At 43.6% G+C, this 14240-nt stretch overlaps 1 protein-coding gene across 2 annotated transcripts in view; it reads left to right on the top strand.

Moving 5' to 3' along the window:
• The window catches only part of GPR107 (G protein-coupled receptor 107), a 42516-nt gene extending 32768 nt beyond the window's left edge, over window positions 1–9748 (top strand). For both annotated transcript variants that reach the window (XM_068914699.1, XM_068914698.1), the window contains exon 18: window positions 3954–9748. In XM_068914699.1, coding sequence (XP_068770800.1) covers window positions 3954–4050 — 97 coding nt within the window. In that variant the 3' untranslated portion in view covers window positions 4051–9748. The remainder of the gene's footprint in view (window positions 1–3953) is intronic.
• The last annotated feature ends 4492 nt before the right edge of the window (window positions 9749–14240 follow it).

The raw sequence follows: 14240 nt of genomic DNA, 5'->3' as shown, positions 1-14240 counted from the left end.
AGCAGTTTTGTTTTTTCACTCCTGCAGTGATTATTCCATTAGCTCAATAAGGGTTACTTTAAACATAAGTACCAAAATGTTCTGCTACAGGTCTGGGTTGAGATGATGTTCAGAAATGCATGTAGGGTGAGGATGTCCTCCCTGGAGGAGGAATTGCAGGAAAAGCCATTAATGGTTATGTTTTGGACCCAGTAAATCTTACTGGGTGCATAGAGACTAAATTTTTGTTTTTCTTAACACTCAAAACAGCCCCAGCCTAGTTACTGATGTGGTGACACTGACCTACGTTTGCTTTATGTCTTGGGATCTGGAGTTTCTCTGTGTGTTGTGAGGCAACCTAGTCTATTGACTCGAGGTCCTGGTGGTTTGCTTTTCTGTGCTTTCTCTCAGGTTGTGCTTCGTGGCAGATTGATTCATGATGTTCTCCATTGGAAGTGAGTTTCTTCACCTAGCGCATCTTTCCCGTGCTGAGATCAGCTTCTTTGTTCAATGGCAGATCAGTTTTCACTCCAGTTTGCAATATCAGAGACTTAGCTTGTGAAGGTTGGCTGCTCTCTGCCTTCCAGTGTTTCCTGTTGGATTATAAAACAAACAGGAGAAAAAAACAGTTGAGATCCACCACTGTGGAAGGCTGAAAATGCTTCTGAATATTTAGCAATCCCTTGATACCTTGTATATAAAGAAAAACAAGATAAAACACCCAGTTTCCATAGCATGTACAACTGTGTTCAGGGGCCTCGTTTGCGGTAGGTTCTTTACCCCTTTGGCAGCCACAAAAGCTCTGTCTAGAGAGAGACAAAATTAGTGAGAAGGATTCATTGTATTCTAGCTGTCCTTAATTTGTGGGCTAGAAATGCAGTTTGGTGAACTGCAGTTGAGGAATATTTACTTGCCGTGTTGCAGGTCAGAACTAAGTTCTGAAACTGCTCAGAGGACTAGAATGAGAATTGCGGAGTGCTTGATAACGCTGTTATACTCGCTTTACTGGGCGTTATCGTTGTCTGAACTGATTTTGGGAGAGAAAGGAATTGCCCGTTGTGCGTGAGCAATCCTAAAAAACATGGACTTAGGAGTTACACTGCTCACTTGTTATGAGACAAGATCAGGGCTCGTTAAACAGATGGTCTTCAGCTTTCACTGCTGAGGAATCCACCCCCTCCATGAAATTTTTCCCAGCGTCTGGCTGTCATTGCAGTCTCTCTGGTAACAAATGATATGACTTTACCTGGCTGCAATTTCAGTACATAGCTGTTTGTCCTGTCCTGCCATGGACAGATCATTCCTTTTACTGCAGTAACTTCTGATCATTTTTATTTTCTGGATGTGTAATGGGTTTGTAATTTTACTAATGTGCAGTGCCAAAATCTAGACTGCGTGCCAGGTGGGAGCTTACTAGCTGTGAGTCAAGTGTTAGGGCTACTTTGGAGTCATGCAGAATACCTGTTAACGCATCCCAGTATGTCTGCGGATATACCCTGGTGTGGTAGTGGCTCATTTTTTTGTTTGTAGCCCATTGTAATCTTCAGATCCTCTCTGAAGAATGGATACGTATCCCTTTATTCTGTTCTGTAATTATGAAGTTAATTATTTCTGAAGAGTAAACTTTGTAGTTGTCTTTCTGAATTGTCCCATATTTTTTTCAGACCATTGCTCCAATTTGCCAGGATCTTTCTGCGTTCTGGTCCTATTCTCAAATACATAGCTCTTAGTATCTTCTGCAGATTTAATAAGCAAGTTCTCTATTCCATTACCCAAGCAATTACTGAAAATACTGAGCAGAAGTGAACCCAGGACAGACCTCTCTGGAACAGTGCTTAATGTTCTTTCATTTTGACAGTAAACCATTAAGCACATCTCAGTGTATGCTTTTCCAATTAGTTATGCATCCACTTACGATGGTTTCATCTAGCCCATGCTCCCCTAGATTACTTAGGAAAATGCCCTATATGACAGTGGGAAAACGTCTGTGAACAGGGAACACTTGTGAGATCTACTACATGCTATCTCTCCTAGAAAGCTTGACATGTTATCTTCTGGGTAAATCTGTTTACTACTTCTGTCTTTCTCCTTTAAGCAGCCTGCTTCCTTGTTTTTTCCCTTTTTAAATTTCAATAGGGAATAAAGTTGCTACTTGATCTGTACTTTTCTACTGCTTTCTCTCTTCCCTTAAACACCAGATCGTCTAGACCCTCTCTAACGTGTCTGAAGCTCTGGCCATCCCCAATACTGCCACCGCTAGAAAGTCACTGGATATACTGATTTTTGTTGTTGTTGAATAAATTATTTCTGCAGAAGGTGAGCACAAGTTGATATCTAATGTAGAAATAAAGGCATCAGAAGAGTGCATCTGAAGATTATTTCTCTTCTTGGGTGATGCTGTGAAGATGCTGCTAGCTAGTGTGATCAAGTAATCTTACATGGGAAACAGCAGGTGAAGGCACACACAGACTGAAGGCTGCATCTGTGAACTAGACACTTTTATTTATGCTTCCAGGCATCCCTTGTGAATGCTTTGAGCTAATGGCACTCTTACCTGGCTTTCAGCATCCAGAAGAACCTCTGCAGTACATTTGTATGAAAGGATACTAGCATGGAATGAGAATCACATTGTGCAAAAGAATGAAAACAAATGAGTTATACATACAAATAGTCTATTTTATATAGCAACAGAGAAAGATACTGGGCTGAAAAGCTTTTTGGGTAGCCGAGGTAGTTCTGAGAGCAGTGATACTGTTCTGGCTGGATAAACAGATCAGCCTGCCTCATGTTTGAACAGTATTATGAGGCTTTATAGTTCAATGGTCAGATTGCCATGACAAATCCAGGCTTAGATTAGTATAAAAGGCGCGACCTCTCTATTCCGTTATCTTGCTGTTCATTGAGTAGTGTTGCTATTAGCAGGGACTCAGTGTGCATTAAGTTAATAAAGTTGATTTGGGGCAGTGTCCACTGTATGTGTGTTTGTGTAATAAGTTAAACCTATTAAAAGCATAGCAAATGCAGAAGATAATGTTTAATGCACAAAAGTAAGAGTGTTCAGTTGTGTAGCAAAATATTTTTAAGTAAGCTGCTCAAACTTCAGTAAAAGCCAGCTGGTGTCAGTTTAAACAGCCCTGCCTGCTCTTTTGTCTCAAGTACGAGCAAAGATGATAATGCTTATTCTGTTGCAAACTTTCTAATGCTGTCCTGCTAATGCTTTCCCTAGTGTTAGAGAAGGAAACTGAAGCATGCTCTGGTTTTGTGTGAAGAAACTTCCAAGCTGAGTGCAGTTTAGACCTTGTCTATTATCAGTCCATCTTGGTCTTTTCACCACCACCACCATGATAAGAGGCTTTAACTGAGGAGCTGCATTCACTGTAGGGGTACAGATGTCTTAATCTTGTAAACATTTGTTTTGATGCTATGGTTTCTTCTTGCCCTGGTCATCCTATGCAGCCTGCTGCCTTTGCTTTCTTAAGGTCTATCGGATTGGTTGTGTGTGATTACTTCCGGAGGCAGCTGGAGGTTAAAGCAGTGTGGCATGGTTACTCTGGGCATACAGGTCAATAAGGATGAGCTGTTTTTTTTTAAAAATCATGCTGTGGTTTGTTGTAATCTGAATCCTGTAAAGCCTGAATGTCTTTCACCAAGACAGCAGTCTTGGTGAAACTCGGCAACGAGATCAGCCAGTCCCAGTGGCACACCAAGTGGTCCATCTTAGTATTAATGACAGATGGGGAGGACCTTGATGTTCTCAAGGACAGCTGCCTTGCTCCCAACTCCCATCAGTGTCAGATGATACCTGGTCTGCAAAATGGTAGCCATGGGAAAGATGGAATATCAAGACTGCTAGGTCTGGGTAGAGACACTTGAAGTGTTATGGATATGTGCAGGAACGCAAGCCTAGGATATTGGTGAAATGGATGTCGTAGTTGAAGTTCTGTTCTTTGAACTGGTGTTTCTTTCTTCTCTAGGGTGACGACTTCCGGAGTAATGGAGGGCATGAAGAAGGTCAAGAAAGTGGTGAACGGTTCAGCAGAGCCACGGGGCGAGTGGGAGAGCACAGCATGATGGACTGGACTAAGGCAGCACTTTCAGAGAAACTTTTTTAATTTATTAATATTACTCTCAGTGGAAAGGGAGCAACTAGCCCTTCCCAACACTGAAACTGCAGAGTGGGGTTTGTCTAGGGGGAGCAAAGCAGTGCAAAAATCTAACTATTCCTCTGATCATAAGAAAATGGGATCTCTTGGTGCCTGCAAGGAGTGTGAAGCTTTCCTAGGGATTTTGGGTAGCTTATTCTGTTTTTTCCCCCCTTTCTGGATCAGTTAGGTATTCTAAATTGTTTGCAGTTGCGTTCTTCAGAATGTGTAATACTAATGCGAAGGGAGACCTTTAGTGTGTATGTAAAGTATATATTTTATATAATGCATATATATACACACATGCTATCTATGTAACATGTATGCTGGGAATTACAAAGTGTCACAGAAGATAGGAAAACAAGAGATGTAAGTATTTCTTTTTTTTTTTTTATAAACTTTCCTTTTGGCTTGGACAAAGCATTGAAAAACAAATGAATAGAAACAACTGCAGAGAGACTAAATGGAGTATTGGATCAGATGACTTTTGCCACCCCTCATAGCAGTGGGAAGGCTGGTAAGTGTCTTGTCTAATCCGTGCAGGAATCCACTTGAATGCGTCAGGTTTTCCAATGTGTTGCTATACAGGAAGCAAGCAGCTGTTCTCCATTGAAAGCACTAGCCCACAGTGCAATAAGTGTAAGTGTGAATTCACTGTGAATGGGGTTGCTCTTGATTCACACCCTCTTGACAAGAAATACGCAAAGGGTGTAAGATTGCTTGCTTTTTAGGGGTCTGCCATGTTATCTTAAACATTGAATTGCAAGTTGTGACCCAGAGCGCTTTGATCTGCATTATGAAATATTTTCAAAGTATTTCAAAAGGCACGCTCCTTTTTGGCACTGTGTAAATAGTGCCAGAATTTCCAGTGGAATTCTGTCTAGCAAACGTACTGCAGCATGAATCTTTGGTTCACCTTCATCTCTGCCTCTCTAGATGGCTACTTGTACCTCTCTGGCTATGTAAGATTAGTGATGTTGCTATCTGAGATGAGCTGAATAGGTCAAAATGGGATTGCTGTCAAAGCCAGGAGACTGCAGCTCCCAGTCATAAATGGTTTTGTTAGGAAAGGAGAGGGTTATCACCAGAGCACTCAGTATCTGGCAATATGGAAGTCTTGATGATGAGCTGCATGTTTACAGTGGAGTCTTTAGAGACATGTTACAAATGCCATGTGTGTTTTACCTCTAGTGCTCTGATTTTGCTAGTAAGGCAAACTGGTGCCTGTAGCTATAGTAGTTAGGTGTAGCAAGTGATTAATTGTCAGGAAAATGGAGTTGTTCACTGATGTAACGGGGGATAAGCTTTAAGGGAAAAAATTAGATATGGCTCATTGACCCACTGAAGCCTTAATCTTCATGTAGAAATATTAGACGTATATGGTGCTGCCAAGCAAAGTGCTTCTGTCAGTGTGACAGGGATAGACAGCATCAAATTAGCTTCCAGATGTGCCAGCGTCTCTTTACTAACTTGTTAGGAATTGTTCTTTTTGTCTGAAGGGCCTAGATCTCTGAGTAACTGATCAGAGCACTACAGCCACCAGATCTTTCATTGCTGTAATGAGTTTAGAAGAGGGTTTATCTCTCTGGAACGCTGAACCACTTCTTTCTCAGTCTTGAGCAGGGATTGTAAAGCTCTTGAATGAGCAGTCCATACTTGTTCAAGAATTGCTATTTTAAGAGCAACGTTGCTTTCTCCTGTTGCCACTTTTCTTCCCTGGTGTTGATACTACCGATTGTGGAAACAGTAGAACTGAAACTATTTGCTTTGGTACCTGGAATTGTTTTTAAGTCGGGGGGGGGGGGGAAACATGACAATAACCCTCTTCTCTCAATACAAAATCCTCTTCTAGGTTTTCCTTTTCAGCTGTAACTGCATAACAGTCACAGCAGTGATGGTTTGACTTTTGGTGTCCTTGTCTTGCAAAGGCACAGCTTTAATGGAAATAGAGTGCCTACACTACTAGAAAGGTTATGTGATCTATGGAGGCTTTTAGACCTTCTGTATGAAGAATTCTTCTGCGTATTAAGTAGCTGAGATATGAGAAACTAAAGTGTAAACAAACATGTAGGCAGTCCCAGCTCATCCTGCACTTGAATACAACACCTGAGAAACTGATCCTCTCATTCCTTGTGCAGTTACCCTGTCCCCATGGAAAATGTCATTACCTGCATCTGAAGGGCTACTCATACAGGCTGTAAATTCTGTTCAGAGTAGTCCACTGGAGACTTGAAGACTGTTGGCAGTCAAGTACGTAAAGCATAAAGGTTTGCTGTCAGGAACAGAAGTGCAATAACACATTCTTAATCTAGACAAGATGCTGTCATAGAAACTGTTAATACATTTTATGAATGAGGTGTGAAATTCTAATCTGATGGGTGCAACTCTTCACCCCCAAAACATCAGTGGCTGTGCTGGGATCCCAGCACGTGCCATCGAGCTGGTTCCAAACAGCTGGCTATTCCATACCTCAGCGTCAGCGGAGCTGCCGAGGTGGCCAGTGCTTTTTACCTTAGTCTCAGGTTTCTTTTTTTATATGCAACCTTTTGCTAAAGTTGTGTACGGTGTAGGTTTACCTATTGAGTCCCTGACTCCCTAATCAAAGGCCAAGAAATGAGTGTTTTCTGTTATCTTGTCGTGAAAAGCCATGGTAGGACCTTTAAAGCATTTTTAGAAGAGGTGTTTCCAAGCTCAGTCCTGAAGTTCGGCAGTCAACTGTACAATCAACTTCAGCTGGCACTTGGTGCTGGACGCTAACCAGCAGTGCAACAGTAACTAGTTGGGCCTAAGCATTAGTAAGGAAAACAAAATATGGGTGTTGGGTGAAAAAAGTGTTAGAAAGTTCTTACTGCAGCTATTTCAAAAGAGAATTTCCCCTTTCTCTTGTGGTATGGAAGTCCTTGGAGCAGGTGAAAAAAGTGGTCTTCAGGGCTGGGTGGCGGCTGGGATGTTTGAAGATGGAGAAGATGGCCGCAGTTGCTCTCCTTGCACAACGTGGAGCACGCGCTGCACCGGGAAGCCCCAAAGGGAGGGCTGCTCCCTCCCTCTTCCTCCCAAGGCAAGCCCACGTCCGCATGACTAGCGAGCGCGGGGCTATTTCTGTTGCTAGTGAAAAGCAGCAGCTTAGGAGCTCACCAGACAGGATAATCACAGTGCTTGCCTTTCAAATGCTGACTGCTGTATATCTCATAGGAAGCTTTGTCTTTTATGAGGAAGGAAGGTAGAAGAGCTCTTGTGGCTGTACAGATCACTCTGGGATACAGGCTGTCAAACTTTCCTGTCTTTGCCTTTTACTGAGATGAGAGACCAAAACAGTCGCTGCAAGTATACAGCAGTGTAACTGACAGGAGTCCTGGAAAGGCAGGTTTAGCGCAATTCAGAATAAATGGTTGTGAATGCAGTTACATGTGTTGCTGCTGTGGAGTACTCAGCACCCTCTGCAGACTAAAATGACATCAGTTCACTCTTCAGTTGCAATGCAGTTTATGCCCCAATAAATCCCCCTTGATGACATGCAAATGCCACTGATACACTCCTGCTTACTGCTGTAGCTGTTCAGCAAGCTGTCTTCCACAGGAAACCTCCTTGCAGTGCAATTGCCAGACTCTTGCGTTCTTCAGGCTTGAAAACGTTTTCCGTGATGGTTTATCAAGAGACGTATTAAAAGAAAACAAGACATAATGGGGTCATCCAGAACATTGCTGCCGCTTCCTCAGAATGCGGCAGTTCTAGTTGAAGAAGCCACATGCTGTCCTATTAAGATACTCTCTCATGTTGTCATCTAACTCAGCGTGTCATGATCTGTGCAGTGCATTGTTCAGTGTTTCTCTCCAGCTGAGTGCCCTGTTCCTGGATTTCCATGCTGGCATACCCTGGGAGTAAGTTGTAAAAAATTTGCTGCATTGCAGTATTTTGTCTTGGAGCTAGTAGCATGGAAGATGTATTTTTCTAAGCCAGGTGGACTCTAAAGTGAGTATGCATCCACCAAGTATCCTTAAGCACTGTAACATTCCTTCTGACCACGAAAGGACGCATCTTGACCAGCTCTTGCGTGCACACTTGGAGGCCAGTGGCAGATTTTTAGCATGTTAACTCTTCTCTTTCCTTCTGGTACACTCCTCTTAGGGAAGAAGAATGCAGCCTGCCCAGGGACTTCCCGATGGACAAGAAGCTTTTTGTTGTCCGTTTGAGAATTGATTGGCTGTGTTTGAAGCAAATAATGGGTATTTGTAGATTTTATTGAGCTCGGTCACAGAATGGCCGAGGTTGAAAGGGACCTCTGGAGATCATCTAGTCCAACCCCCCTGCTCAAGCAGGAGAGCTTAGCTCTTTTGCATAGCTCTTTTAAAAAAAGAAAAAAAAAAAAAAAAAACAGATAGAAGTGCAGGTATTGAAGGGAAGGAAGCTCTTACTCTTTCAGTCTACATGATTTGTCTCCTTCAGCTTGACCTGTAACAGCAGCTAACAGACTGCAGTTAAATTAAAGCAAATGTGTTTTATTGGTTCTGTACTGTGACCTCCATCTCGATCATGAAATGTTTGCCATTTTTCACTTGTAAAAAGAGCATGGTGATGTGTCTGCAATAGACGGAAGATGCAGGAACATTTGAGGCTTTACTGGGCCTACACTGTCTCTAAAATCTGTAACCTCACGTGTAACTTCAGTAACCTGAACGTCTCATGAAAACTGCGGTGGTGCTCCCCAGAGGTGCTTGACCACTGTTTCGTTGTGTTCCCTGGGGTTGATTGCTGGAAAATGTTCTACAATGGATTGATCTGGCTTTTCTTGTAGCCACTGGGTATGATGCTGTTTTGGCTTATTTATCACTTTTACCTAGCAATATTGAAAGCTGTGCATTTTCTCCCTTGTAGTTTCTTGCCTGGATATAGCAATGATCTTGTAAGAACTCCACATGCTATGTACTTAAAGGGGCTGAAACAGGATATAAGAAAAATGTGCTGCTGAGATGCTCGCTTTACATGTAAATTGAAGGTACCAGAAGAAACTGGCTGAGAAGAGAGTCACTCCTTGTATGTTGACTGGCTCCAGAACCCGTTTATGTTTTGACTGCAGCCATCCTGCAGAAAAGACAATTCTTAGTAAATATTCCCCTGTGGGATTTCACCCAGTGCTCTGCTCTCTCTATGATGAAGTAGAGCCTGACCCCCATGTTATCAGGGGCACTTCCTCCGGTAGCTAGGATCCTGGAGCGCTGGGGTGGTACCTGTTCTGTTAAAGCAGAGGATGGGTATGAATGGCTTCCCTTTCCCCTCAGTACCTATTAATAGTTAATTCTAGATCCTTTTGTGTCATTAAGCAGCTTTAGGGCACCTTGTACAATGTAGCTCTGGATTCATTTAGTAAATGACTTCCAAAAGAACTCGAAAAGACTTTTCTGTACAGCCAGGTCCTGTTCTAGGGTTTTTGGTGACCTGTAAATATCCTATTCTTTAGTTCGTGTTCAGATGCACAAATGGATTTTTTTCAATATTTTTTTTAAACTTTATTAAATGAACAGCAAACAGTATTTGAAGAGAAGCAAGGTAGATGCAAATCAGGATGGTCTGTGTAGCTTGGTTTCCCTGCTGTGATGCAAATGTATAAAATAAAGATTGACTAGAAAGAATTTTAATGCATCTTGTTGTTTTCTGCTTCCGAATTGCTAATAACCAAGTTGCCCCATGGACTCTAAAGTCTGTTTCCTCATGCCTGACTTCCATTAGCAGTTAACATCTTCATCCTGGATTGCAAGGTCAGATCATGAAAATGTTGTGTACCTGTAATTTACAAAATAACCTTTCCTTTCAGTGACCAACTTGGGAGTTCACTGAGGTGCCTTTTTTGTGAGCTGCAAGACCTCCAGTACTACAGCTCTTGCTTATATGTACCTAGCTCCTCTTAGTTTTGTAAGCCAAACTTCAGCAGTGGTTTCTGTGCTGAGTCTCGGGTGGATGGAGACATTTCTCATAGCCTTGTTTCGCACAGCCTTGCGGTCTTGGGCGGGCAGGAAGGCAGGCACATCCAGGGCTCTTTGCCGCTAGCTGGCATTGGAGTCTCCTTGTTCCGCGAGGCGTGGTGTTGACTTGCCTTGCAAGGACAAGAAGCCGGCACTTTGAGCTTTGGGGACCATGTGCAAACTAAGGGTAGAAGCTTGTGTTTTAGGTAATGCCCTCTGTGGATCTGGCCCGCTATCTGCGTGGAGATCTCCTGAAGTACTGCCTTAGTGAAAGGGAAAGGTCCTTGACCTGTTTGTTTTAGGCTAGAAGAGGGGATTCGGAGCTTTTGTAGGTGTTGTCTTCCTGAGGTGTCACAACCTAACCATGCCTTTCAGTTCTGCAAACTGGTTGTGATGGCAGGGATGTAGGACTTTGGAGTATTTTTGTAAAGTGCTTTTCTTAATAATACCCCTTCCCTGAAGCATGTGCCCTTTGTCACAAAATGTAGGTCTTTAAAGTGAAATGTTTCTTGCATTTTAACTTACAGTTCTTAACTTACCACAGAGGGGTAATGCTATTTAAAAAAAAAAAAAAAAAAAAGTACTGCCTTCTCTCCCCTGAAACACCCAAGCAACCAGTTCTGCATTGCCTGGAGCCTTTGGGTGGGTGGTATTTTTGCCATGAAACTGAGCTATAAAAAGTACATAGTGTTTGGATTTAGTAATAACCTAAACATTTTGCTTTAGAATAAAATAAACCTCGTGATGGCCAGTTATCCCACTGGGGGTAGTCTACATCTATTTTATGTAGGTAGTGCTTGAATATCCAGTTTCTCTAAATTTGAGCATCCGCTGAATTTTGTGTCTCTTTTGTGTATAATTGGCCTTAAAACAAACTCATCTAAAGTGCTAGCAGCCAAGCACATCCCTGCTGTAAGCACGTAGAGCACCAGCAGTGTTATTGCACTAGGCCAAAAGTGTGTATTGCAAGCAGAGACTTGCACAGCACATAAAAACCCCAAAGAGCCCTAACAAAATTTTCCTGAATGTGCTATGTGTGGAGGTAAATTTGCACGTTCATGTTCACGAGAGGGGATGGGGGGGGGGGTGAATTGCTCCACCGGTGTGAGGGATTTGTCACCTTGGGTCTGAAATTCTGAGCTGTCTCAATTGTTTGCTGCTCCTCGTTGCAGTCCCGTCTGTCTGCTGTCAGCTCTTTTGCTCTAGCAAGGTTACATTCATGACTGCAAAGAGCTGCCTTCTCTTTAAATCTTGCCTGTACCTTCTTTTAGCCTCTGACTGACAAACTAATGAGCAGGAGCATGTTGTAGTGCCCTATATAGTCAATGGTCAATAAAATCAAAATGCTTTGTACAGAAGAGGTAATAACACAGCTTGTACAGGCACAGCTGATCCTGATGCTAGGGTCCTCGGTTAGGAGCCAAAGGCTTTCCTGTGTCTGGATTGTAACAAATGCATGTTATCCTTTCGTTCTCCCCACTCCCCTCCATGGTAAAATAATGTAATTTGGGGTGACCTTGCTTTGTCTTGACTGTCCTGTCCTGTGGGACAGCTGAGACATAGTGCATGAGATGACTCCTGTGTTGCAGGGAAAAAAATAAACAGGCATGCAAGGTGGAGCTGTTACAGTGGTGTTAAGAGGCATAGGTGAGAATCAAAGCAGAGGGGAAATTTAAAAACTCCTTTTCCTGCTCCCCCTTGGGATGATTGTGCTGAGCTTGGCAAGAGACTTTCAGCATCCTCAGTGAGAGGAGCTGTTAATGACACACATCCCCTGCAGCAAGGGTAAATACACTAATAGGGTTTTTCTGCCAGAGGAGACTGCACTGAGTTGCTGATCTTCTATACCATCTCCAGTTTTAAGCTATTTTCGTAAGGTGGCCCAGTATCCCATTGGAAGCCTATCACCCTGCAAATGCACATGCTCACTCCGCTCTTCCTGGCAGATGTGGAAAGCCAATTGCTAGCACCGCAGCTGCAGCACCGCTCAAAAAAAACTCTCTTGCACTAGAGCTCCCCTGGATCGCCTTGTTGTGTATGAGCTTTGTGAGGTCTAAAGTAATTCCAGTCCTGGCATGGCTGCAGTAAGTACTGATCTGCATCTCCTAGGAGAAGCCAGACCTGTTTGTGGTGGGATGGGTCTCACGCTGGGAGGCAGTAGCCAAATTGGAGGGACTATGAAAAACAGCCGCAGTGAGTGAGGCAAGAGAGAATTGGGCTATGATAGAAGATTGCAAGAATTAAAGCTGTAAGCTGGACTAAGTGATGCTTAAAGAGAGCCAAGAAGATGTAGCATTCTGCAAAATGGCTGTGTGTGAGGAAACAGTGGAAATGGGTGGGGAATTAAGGTGTGGAGAGGTGAGAGGAAATGAAAGAGGAGGAAAATGAGATGTTAGGAGAAGCCTTCTGCCAGTGCAATTGGTTTGGCTGCAAAACAAACTCCCTAGAGAAATGGAGGACGTTCTGTATCGTTTCAGATAACGAACACTAGACTGGACAAATCACTGCTAAACATGCTGTAGGGAACAATCCTGCATCGGCTGTGAGACGTTTGACATGGTCTTGTTCTCATTTGCTTATCTCTCTGTGAAGTATATTGCATGCGTAATTTCTGGTTTGGGGGTTTGTGTTTGTTTTAATATTAAACTTTGCACATGCCTTGACTCAGCTCAGCTGCTACCTAGGCAGGACATAAATGTGATACATTACAATGAAGCTGGTATGTGTGTTCCCTAATCTCTATTTCTGGTAAGTCAGGGTTTTAATTGTTGCAAAAGCTGAGCAGGAGTATCTGCGGGGATTTACCGATCCCACAGTGCCTGTGTATTGCCGTGAATCAGAGCAGTCTTGTGGGAGGCAACAGTGCAGCCTGTTATGACATGGAAAAATAGGCACAAATAGATTTTTTAATATATTTATTATTATTATTATTAATTCAACTTTTGTAGGGTAAGGCTTGGAGGAGGAAAGCCTTGGGTGGGCGAAAGTCACTGCTGCCAGCGCACGTTGCTCACAAAGCTTGCAAAAGAAGTTTGTGTCTCATCTTAAAACCAGACCAGGTCAGGAGCGACCAAACCTGGTGGCTGCCCGTCGGGCTGTTGCACAGCAGGGCTGCGTGGCGCGCACGCGGTAGACGGGCTCCCCGCTCCGAGAAGCTGCTGATCTAATGCGACTCACAAGTAATCTCTGAAGGAAGCTGACTTCTGCCTGGTTAACAGCATGAAAACCACCACAGCTCTTCCCCTGCGCCATCTGCGGGTGCTCTCAACTAGGGATTTAATGGATGAGGACACTGAACTACCTTCCAAGTGGAGATTTGGGCAGGACAGCAGACAGCTGGCAGGCTTGCATCTTCCCTGTACCCTGAAGGTGTGTGTGTTTTTTCTTTTTTCTTTTTCTTTTTTAAGCCTTGCTATGCTCTGAACCCCACTTTTGCAGTTTTGGGGACACTTAAGAGAGATTTTTTCTGAGTAAAAGCATCTACTGAAGCTGGGCAGTAGAATCAGCGCTCGAATAACCTCTCACAGCACATAGCCTGCTGAGATACGTACGCTGCGTGGGGAATGAGCTCTCCCACCCTCTTTCAGCCCTGACTGTCCCGGTGCACGGTGCAGGCCATCTTTGCCGCAACAAACTGCAGCCACCTGTACAACCGTGATCTTATCTCATGCAGATGCACCTGCGCAGCACTTATTTGTTGTCAGTACAAGGAGTCTTTCATTTTCTATCTTCACAAACGTGCTGCCTGGCTCTAATATTGAGCCTTATTTGAAGGCTCAAAGCAGCTAGGATGGGCTGCGGTTCCTTTCCGCAGGATGAGTGCGGCAGGGGCAGAAAGGAAGGTGGTTTCCCGGCTGCCAGCTGTGATTTGTGATGTGCGGCGGAGCTCACACCACCTCCTCCTGCTTGGCTTTGTCTCTGCCAAGTGCTCAACCCGGGCAAACCAGAGAAGAGCTCATTAGTTCACCACCACCACCCTTTCCAGTTTCCACATTAGCATAATAATTAGAGCCCTGGAGGCTGTACAGAGAATGCAGCCTTTAAAAAAATATATACTAGAATTGATCAGAGGAATTAACAGCATAGCAAATTGTAGCACGCAGCACGGCGGCTGCGTGTCGGTCTTGGAAGACAGCTGTACGTGGCACTTTTGTACCGTTGT

The sequence above is a fragment of the Struthio camelus genome, chromosome 20, assembly GCF_040807025.1.
Source record: "Struthio camelus isolate bStrCam1 chromosome 20, bStrCam1.hap1, whole genome shotgun sequence".
In the NCBI taxonomy this organism is placed as follows: domain Eukaryota; kingdom Metazoa; phylum Chordata; class Aves; order Struthioniformes; family Struthionidae; genus Struthio; species Struthio camelus.
The sequence above is the reverse complement of the archived record's forward strand: the minus strand, read 5'-3'. Positions and strand labels throughout refer to the sequence as shown.